The 9,689-nt window shown below is 41.7% G+C and overlaps 1 protein-coding gene across 1 annotated transcript; it reads right to left on the reverse strand.

Moving 5' to 3' along the window:
• Nucleotides 1-562: 562 nt before the first annotated feature.
• On the reverse strand, nucleotides 563-5,553 carry si:dkey-8e10.3 (serine/threonine-protein kinase SBK1). Its single transcript, XM_058641924.1, has 4 exons — nucleotides 5,324-5,553; nucleotides 3,929-4,091; nucleotides 2,841-3,043; nucleotides 563-1,543 (listed from the first exon to the last, which is right to left on the reverse strand). Exons 2-4 carry the CDS (start codon nucleotides 4,089-4,091, stop codon nucleotides 875-877), a joined length of 1,035 nt encoding a protein of 344 aa, XP_058497907.1. The 5' UTR covers nucleotides 5,324-5,553; the 3' UTR covers nucleotides 563-874.
• Between the last annotated feature and the right edge of the window lie 4,136 nt (nucleotides 5,554-9,689).

The raw sequence follows: 9,689 nt of genomic DNA on the forward strand, positions 1-9,689 counted from the left end.
TTAACCTAACCTAAACGTGTGCATTTATTGAGGAAAATTGGTTGCGAATTGTGACATTTTCCTGTTTCCTTTACAACTCCCAATAGTTGTAATGCTGAGTCAGCAGTTCCCATCTTTAATATCCCATTTTCACTGTTTTTTTGGCTCGCTTACTCTCTCCAAGGTTCAGATCAAATGGCAGACTAGACGACATTGAATATTTCCAAAGGTATAAATAGCAGAAAACTATTTAACGGTTAGTCCACACACAGTAAACAGTGGGTTTTTGGGTTTTTTACTAACTAAACACAGCAAGAACTGAAACAGAAATATTCAGTAACACAGACTTTATTAACAACCATGAAATTAAAAAACACACATTACTTTCCTAGAGAAGTAAAATAAGCACAATTCTATTTACATTTTCCTTTCCTAAAACGGTTTTTCACAAGAAAAATTATCTAATTGAAGAAAAAAAAAACATCTATCTGCTACTTTCAGCTTTAATTACCTGGTAATAAACTAAAACAATGGTTTGCATGAAAACCCAACTGCTCCTGGTTTGTGTTTTCTTCTCCACTGGTAAAATAAATTCACCATCACAGATTAAGAAATTATAATGTATACATTCTTAAGTCAGTTTCACCAAGTAAAGGAAGCACAACATTTATTATATGAGTTTCTTTGTTTGTGGTATATACAACTTTCTCAAATCTGGGGCAATAGTTTTGTCTAGTTTTTGGCCTGTTTTTGCCATTTTAATGCACATTATAGCCTGAGAGTAGCTAGATTTACAAGTTAGTTTTAAGTATTCTAGCCTAGCTAAATTAGCTTACCCCATTAGCAGATTCTTTTTGTGTGCATTAAGCCAAAGATTAAACAAGAGTCTGAGTCACTAAGCGTTTACATGTTCCTCCATCTTGTTATGACCAGAGCTGTTTCTGCAGACGCCGACTTTCTCTTTTTCCGTTGTCTTCTTCGGCTCATCCTGAGGCTTCTTAAGCCAGTCCTTCTCCGTGTATGCTCTCACTTCCCCCACTGTGCACCTCCTTCCTGCATCCAAATCCAGGAGCTTAGCAAACATCTCCATGGCCTCTGGAGTGAACCTTTGCCACAGAGGAGGAAAATCCTCCCCAGTGTCAGGTCTCTCCTCCATCCTGCACCAGTCAGCAAACTCCTGGTAGAAGTCGTCTGAGTCCATGCAGCACTCCCAGGGGAAGTAGCCCGTAAGAATGCAGAAGATGACCACTCCGAACGCCCAGGTGTCCAGGCTTGGCTCCACACTGAGGGGTGCAGTGGTCACTTCTGTCTGGCCCTCCAGCAGAACCATGGAGCACAGTTCCGGGGCCATGTAGGGCAGGGTTCCTGTGATGAATCGTATTAGGGTCCCTCGCTTCTGGGCCAGGCCAAAGTCTGCTAGCTTGACTTGGCTGCAGTGAGTGTCCAGCAGGAGAATGTTTTCAGGCTTGACATCGCGGTGGACCAAGCCATGGCTGTGGATGAACTCCAAAGCACTGGCGATCTGGAGGACACAGCGTTTGACCGAAGACTCTGGAATACCCACCTGGGCAAGTTAAAAGAGCAGGAGAGACGTTTTCAAAAACAGTCCGACAGCCTGATACAGTTTTAAATGATACTGTTTTTGTCTTTAATAAAGATTCTTTTGGCTTCTCCCTCTCTAGCGGAGACCACTGCTTTTTCAGCGACCCGCGATATCTGAGTTGACATTTATCCGGAATTGGAACTGGCACAAGGGGTAAACTGGGTGAGTTCCCTCCATGGCTGGTGTCAATTTCTGAGTGTCCAATTAACCCAGTCAATGGGGACCAATGGTGTGTGTTGCTCAGATGTACCCTGGTCCTTGACCTGTCAGGATTCAAACCAGCAACCATGGGCTGCCGAGAGGATTAACTCAATTAAAAGAAATAAAAATAGAGCTGATCATCTTCCAACCGCTTTGACCCCTGGATCTTCTGGTCTCCGTGCATCCTTGGACAACACAAGTGCAAGACCGGCAGTGTGTGGAGGACTACTGCCACAGCATTCGCTGTCCTATAAGTTCAGGAACATTTCAACCAATACACGCATTGGAAAAATGTTCCTCATGATGTTCTGCCATATAGGGTTTGATTTTAAAGGCCATAGCTCACATGTATGTGTGGTATTGATGTGATCTGGACAAATAGGTCAGATATGAATGAAACACTGTGATGAGAGACTGATTTCAACCCTTTTGAAATGCAGCGACATCTTCTGTCAGCTCGTTCTCATCCAAAGACAGTTGTACACCACTGCCCTGTCACGTCCTTCAGCAGCACAAGGTATTCTTCCATGTCTGAAAAAGACGGGATTTCAATGGACTCCATAGTAAACGCACTGGCGGGTCATTTAGACGCCAAGAGGAATGCATGCTAAATTGTTTATAATAATTTATGATATAGTATTTGTCATGGAAATGTTGATGATATCATTAAAATAAAAGTCAGAGTGCGAGCCAACAGTGGATACCCACTAAGCCTAACCTGGATATTTAACCACAATCCTTGGCCCGGACCTTCACCACAGTCCTTCTATCCTGGTCCCCAACCCTCACATTCTGTCATGGAATGGATATGCACTATTGGCTCACACTCTGACTTTTATTTTACCCCAGCTCTGCTTTGAGTGTCTAAATGCATCGCCAGTGGATTTAGGTTGGAGTCAACTGCGTCTCTTTCAGACATGGAAGGATACCTTAATGCCGAGGGATGCGAAAGAGTTGCTTCTGCGACTAATGTTTATTGATCTTGCCTCCCATGTTTCCGATCATGGGATCATTGTTAAAATAAAGCCCTTAAGTCTCTTGGTCTTGTTCGACTCACCTTTGGCTGGATGACAGCGAACAGGTCCCTGCCAATGACGAGCTCCTGGGCAAAGCAGTAGTGCTCATTAGACTGGAAGGCAATGCCAAAGAGGCCCACGATGCAGGGGTGATGGGACAGGTGTAAGGAGATGCAGTACTCCCGCAGAAAGCCCTGCAGCTTAGTCGAGGCCTTGGGCATCACTTTCAAGGCCATGGGGGTCCCTGCAGACCATCCATACTTTGGGTGAATTAACAGTCCTAATAATAGTACTCAGTCTTTTTTCTTATACAATTGCACAGTCAGAGAAATATCTATGACTACTTCATTGAGACTGATTAAGATTATTGCATTCAGATAATGAGCTAAAATACTGTTGCTTTACGACAACCTCAAACCGTTCACCCATTAATGGCATTCATGGGGTGCTTTTCTTTTTTGCTCAGGTAAAGAATCTCACGTCTCCCTTCTAAATTTCTATATTCACATAAAACAAAAGTAACGTTTCTTTACATGTACCTTAAACTACTGTCTTTCAAACCTCCATTTCCTAACATTTGTGTATTGAATTTAAATAAAGCAGAAAGTGATAGTTCAGTCCAGTATGTGATACAAGATCAGCCCTGACTGTGCCCGACACTAGGAATCAGGTTGTGATATGGACACTCCCTCTCATTTAAAGCATTTTTTAACCATTCCCTAAAAGGCTCACCTAATAAAATCTACCCAAGCTTTAGTGTATGCCATCTTCATAATATGTTTGCTGCTGTATTTTACCCTCATGCAGTCTTTGTTTTTGACTGTACACAGAAGTCACTGAGGTAATCAAAATGAACAATCTCAAACAGTGAAATCACCAAATAGAACATTTGAACTGACTAATGGAGGCAGTTTTGGACATCTCCTGTGTCATCTCCGACTTTATTTTAGTGAGTGTACATTTTATTAGGTGAGACAAACATTTTTTTTTGTGTGTGTCAACTACACTTAAAATAAAGCCTTTCTATTTGCTTCAACTATTGAATTATTTTATGAACATGATTATATTAGTTTCATTTTTTAATAGACTCAGTCTCCACTGTCAGAGATTAAAAACTGCAGCGACATACCCCTGAAGCGATGCGTCACCAGCAGCACTTTGCCATATTTCCCTCTGCCAATCTCCTTGACGACGTTGAAGTGCTCCTTGATCTCCAGGTGACTGATGTTCTGAGCCGTCAGCTCCATCAGCTCGTCGATCAGGCTGCCGTCAGCGAGGCCCAGCTCAATCATCTCCATACGCAGAACAAAATAAAGAAGAAAACTCAGGTTATTACACTATGAAAATGTTCTGAATCTAGTATTGTATTTGTTGTAGCTTACATATAAACCATCACCACTGTCAGTGACTTTACATTTATATGGAATGGCACAAAACTCTGAGAAACTAGGTCTCATGAACTCTGGAAGCTGCACCTTCACAGCAGCTTATTCAGCAGGTGTGAAACAGCTTTGAGGAAACGTCCTCCAAAAAAGTTTGTGACACTGGTGGTCACATCATTTGCAGTTTGGAGGCGGGTAAGGTGAGTGTGAACACTTATCTTCAACATGAACAACCATCGCACTGACTGTATATGGTGCACGGTAATGTGCACCATGTTTTCTGATGCTGCAACTTCCATGGAGAGTCTATACTTGGAACAACAAAAACAATAAGGGGAACTGTAGTGACCCCAGTTCGGTTGCATCATACAGACAAAACAAGATGTTTTGGTTCAAACGTCTTCAGTCGGAGACAAAAACCCACAATAGTCTCCTGGTGTTACGAAGACAAAAATGTGCTCGTAAACAAACTATATTTTCCCTTATTGTACCGTCAATAATTATTGTGTGTTATATGCTAATAGTTGTTCATTGTCAATTCTAGCAACAGAATCTCTTTGAATTCTCTTTCATTTTATATTTTATTTGAATAAAGGCATGACTTTGTCGTTTTTGTAAAGATCAAATTTAAAAAAAAAAATCTGATTTTCTTGGTCCCCAATCTCAGAGTGGTCTATTCCATTTAGCATCACAGTCTCCAGATTGACAACCAGCTGTTTGGAAATTGCACTGTTGAAGAGGTAACAAAAGTCGTGGCCTCACTTGCAGGTTAACTCGTGTTTTTATATGTTGATTCTTAAAATTTCGGGGCAATAACAGTAAATTTACTAAAAAGGTTAGCGGTTAACTGCTGATTAACTTTTACCGTGATAGCCGATGCATGCACACACACAACATCTGGAACCGGGAAACATCATAGATACCATGTCGTGGCATAGCATTATCATGAGTCAGAGAACTGAAAGACATTGGGGTGAAACATATCGATGCGCAGATGGATGCAGAACAACCTGCCATTGCTCATTGGCTTCTTGATAATACATCATTTATATGAAGACAATGTAAAGTGGAATATTTAGCACAAATGACACTGATTTCTTCATGTTCACCATGCTTATTCATTGATTACTTTGCAATCCTACCTTTGTTTCTTCTCTGTTCCTAAAACAGGCACTGAAGTCTGAAAACAGGCAAAAACACACACACACACTCTCACACACTCACACAACCATGTTCAGAACCGACAAACACAGCAGTTTGTTGTAGAAGTGCGGGATGAATCTTTGCCCTCACTGCTGCTGCTGCTGCTGCTGCTGCTGCATGGATCAGTGTTGAGACTGAACCTCGTTTCCACTGCTGCGATTTTGACAGACTCCACTGTGACAGCTGATTACAAACTGCCTGTGCAAAGGGCAGACACACACACACACACATACACACATACACTGGCCCACATACAGCTGCATATTCTAGGTGTTTGTAATCCCCGTGCACATGATTAGCATCAGTTCACATGTTCCAAGTGTAAACCTCTGATAGCCACAGATTCCTCGCACTAACCATATTCTTCAATTTAGGATTTTAGTTTTGCATTGCTGAACTGGCAGTTGCAAAAAAAACATAATAAAACAAAACATAAAAAAGGTAAATTAAACTAAATTTATGTAAATAGATAAATAATTGCTTGTGAAAAAGGTCAAGAGTTTAGGATAACAGACGCATATGGACATGTAATTAAGCACAAATGAAGACCAGAGACACAAGAGATCCAGTACTTAAAGTAGCTATAGGATGAGAAAAGGCTTCTTACATCATACAAAATCAACTGCCTGGATAAAACTTTTACGTGACCTCAGAAGAAAACAAATTATTGTGGGAATCCAACAAAAACTTGACTTAAAAATACATGAAAACATTTGAGTTCTACTGAAATTGGACTAAATTGATTCTCTCAAAGTCAGACTAACACATTGCATGTATACACATTTGGTCTGACCCGAGGTGCTCTCAAGACGCTCTGTATATGCTCCACAGTTCCCACCTTTGGCTGAAACTTGGAAATAATAAATACAATAACGTTCTTTTGGACTGACGAGGACAACAATTTTATGCTCTTTCAGCTTAAAGAAATGCATTATGTGTGAATGGGTGTATAAATGGATGATTGGGAGGGTCCATACAGTGGTGAAGTGGCTAGCTTTGTTGCCTCACAGCAAAAAAGTCACCTGCTCTGACCCTGGTTAGACCTTTCTGTTTTCTCAGTGTGTTTGCGGGTTCTCTCTGGATTCTCCATTTTCCTCCCACAGTCAAAAATCCTGCCTTTCCCCCTATGCCAGCTCCCCCGCGACCCTCCTGTATGATTAAGTGGTGAAAAATGGCTGAATAGATGGTAGGCAGACCTGGATTGGTGCTTGACAAGCAATTATAATTATAATATATAAACAATTAACCAAATGCTGAACTGGAAAGTGCCAAATACTAACAATCTGAAAGGGGTGTTTCGCCCCCTAGTGGTGCAGAGGTGGATACAGTTCCTTCAAGCAATCCATTTCCCAACTACGACTACAGTAAGTGTTGTACCTTGGGTATTTATTTTTTCATTCTATAACAATAATTACGGATGGATGATGGACAGTGATTTGAGAATTTTTAACGCAGAAACAAAATCTTGACAGTCAAACATACAGGTAAATATGTATTATATTATAATAATAATAATAATAGCCTCTGGATCCTACAACCTGCAAGATGAGGACACACAGAGAGAGAGAGGACAGGAAGGAAAGACACAAACCAGGGAGTAAAGTGTATTTCACAACTATAAGACATTATATCGCAAAGACAGTGTTTTTCTATAATTGTATCATTTATAAGTTAAGCTTTAAAAGTGTTTGACAAGTCCTCTTGAATGCAGTAGTGCAGTACCCATTCAATCTTTTCTATAGTTGCTAACTACGCAAATCAAACGGAACATCTCTGCCATTTCTTATCCGAACATCGTCAAACTAGCCAAGTTCTGCACACATTGGTGCCCTTAGTGAGTCACCTGCCAAGTTTGAAGCCTGTCAAACGACCTGATGGACAGTCACGCCATCAACAGACAGACGTTCCCTGCATTAATGGAGTGAAATTGGTTAGAACTTCCCCCTCATAGTGGGAAACAGCTGAAACAGATCTGGGTTCAGGTCAGTGTTGTTCATGATTTATGTGAATCATAAGCCATGAATGCACTCAAGCAGTGGCATACATACAAACAAATCCCCTGGATGTCACCTCCAACCCGCGCCAAACTAACGGGCTGCTGTTGTATGTGTGTGTGTGTGTGTGTGTGGATGAGTTGGCCAGTGTTTCATTTGTGTGACCCCCCCTCGTAGTTATTCTGAGGGCACCATGTGTCCAGGCGAGCAAACAGATACTATGGAGTGTCGGCCTCTGCAGGGCCACGGAGGGTTAATGAGGTGTTGCTCGCCAAAGTTCAGCGCTGCTCACTTTCCCAAACGCTACAAAGGTCATTTTGTTGGAGATAATTTGTATTAAGCCTGAAAGAGCACTTTTGTTTGACCCCTTCAAAGTAAAAAGGGTTAGACGTAATGCAGCAAAGCTTTATCTGATTATCAAATGAGCTAATTACAGTCTATTTAGAATAAGCGATAAGCTACATACAGACAAATGTTGTGTATCTATTTTTCTACCACACATATTATTCTCTGCTCTGTGGCCAGCGTTTGAGTAACATCACAGCGCACCCTCCTGAGAGTTGAGTCAGGCCACCACCATGAAAGTTATGTTGTGCAGCTTGTTTTGAAGTTTGTGATCATCATGTTACGCTGTCTCCACAGACATGCGGTCATGTCATGTTTGGGATCTTTTACATCCCAAGATGGTGCACCGAGAAGTCACGGAGAGACGCCAGGCGCCAATGTCTGTAACACAACTTCCTGTCCCATTACGATACCAAGCGGCTGCCCCTCATAGTCCGACCGGAATGAAATTACCGAGCTGCTAAGACTCACAAACCGCTGTCGCCGTTCCATGTGGCAAACATTTGGAGATCAACTGTGCAAAGATATACCACGCAGTGTCGCTCCAGCTGTCAGTTCAGAGGTATCAGTGAAAGGATTAAGATGATTTTCCATCATCAATATTAGAGACGCACTCAAAATGTTCCCGGAGTGAAAATGAAGCCAAGACTATCTGTTCCAAAGCATCAGGGCAAAACATTAAGTCCAAATTCATCATCCTCATCCTCGTATCATGGAAAGTTCACCAGGAACCGATGGGTGTCAAATGTGGGTGAGTGGGTTTTTAATGCATTATTTTGAATGTAAATTGCTTTTAACTGTCCCTGAATATGTGATGTGCATGTCATGGCCAACATGTGACACCAGCCACAGGGCAAAGAGGTGGTGGCTGTTCTCCTGAGGAAGCGTGACGCGGTGAATGTCCTCAAGAGAGGGCAGTCTTCTACTTCTTCTAATTATAATTTCTGGTACATCGAGAGCTGTAATGCTTCCCTTCACACTTCAGAAGTTCTTCAACAAAGTCGTCTTCCAAGTATTTCTTCTTCTTCTAATAATAATAATGATAATACATTTTGGCAGGCTGTTCACTGAGATGTGCAATGTTGCCCTCCAAAGTTTGAAGTTGTCAGTCACAGGTCTTCTCATCCTCTCCACTCTCCAGTCTACAAGTATCCATCACAGTTCAAAAGCTCTTAAACGATTGTTTGAAGTTCTTTGACGCAGCCCAAAGATCCCACGTCTAATTACCAGTCGGGTCCAGTCTGATAACGACCTGCACGTGGCACCGACAGGCAGTATTTATTTCAATGCCGTTAAAAGGCCACAAGCAGTTGGGACGAAACTCACCTTAGGAGGGGGAAAGACAATGTGACACAGGGTTTGTTTGTGATTTCCTGTGTTTGCCCTTAGACCATGCAGATTTAGTACCCAGGTAGCATGCAAAAGCTATGAAGTGGGCACTGGCTTCAAGTGGGCAAATTATGCAGGTCCCATATGGTTTCAGTAACATGGGATGCCCATGTGGGCAAACACAGGTGAGGCCACCATGGAAACCACAGACAAACCCGCTTGGGACCCATTATTGTCAGCCTGAATAGAACCCTTATGGGGATCACATGAACATGCTGGCAGGGCAGTAGTATTAATACTTACAAAGGTTGTTCGTGTTGCCTACTGATCCCGAAGAAAGAAGGTAAACAGCACATTGTTCTTGAAGTCTATCAAGTCCCGAAGCCCATCCAAGTTTCACACTTTTTTCTACCATTGTCCTTATTATATGTATATATATACAGTCAGTCAGTCATCATCTACCGCTTTATCCTCTGCCAGAGGGTCGCGGGTATATATGTATATATATATATATATATATATATATATATATATATATATATATATATATATTTGTACAAAACGTGTAGGATGTCAGTGAGACCAATGCAAAATAATGAATAGACCAAAGGCCAAAACTGCAACCTACCCTGCAAAA

Source organism: Solea solea, chromosome 11 (assembly GCF_958295425.1).
Source record: "Solea solea chromosome 11, fSolSol10.1, whole genome shotgun sequence".
In the NCBI taxonomy this organism is placed as follows: domain Eukaryota; kingdom Metazoa; phylum Chordata; class Actinopteri; order Pleuronectiformes; family Soleidae; genus Solea; species Solea solea.

Coding starts and splice junctions, on each gene's coding strand:
- si:dkey-8e10.3 (XM_058641924.1), bottom strand. CDS start 4,091: ATGATTGAGCTGGGCCTCGCTGACGGCAGCCTGATCGACGAGCTGATG. Junction 3,044..3,928: donor GGTGACGCATCGCTTCAGGG/GTATGTCGCTGC, acceptor GATGGTCTGCAG/GGACCCCCATGGCCTTGAAA. Junction 1,544..2,840: donor TCGCTGTCATCCAGCCAAAG/GTGAGTCGAACA, acceptor TAACTTGCCCAG/GTGGGTATTCCAGAGTCTTC.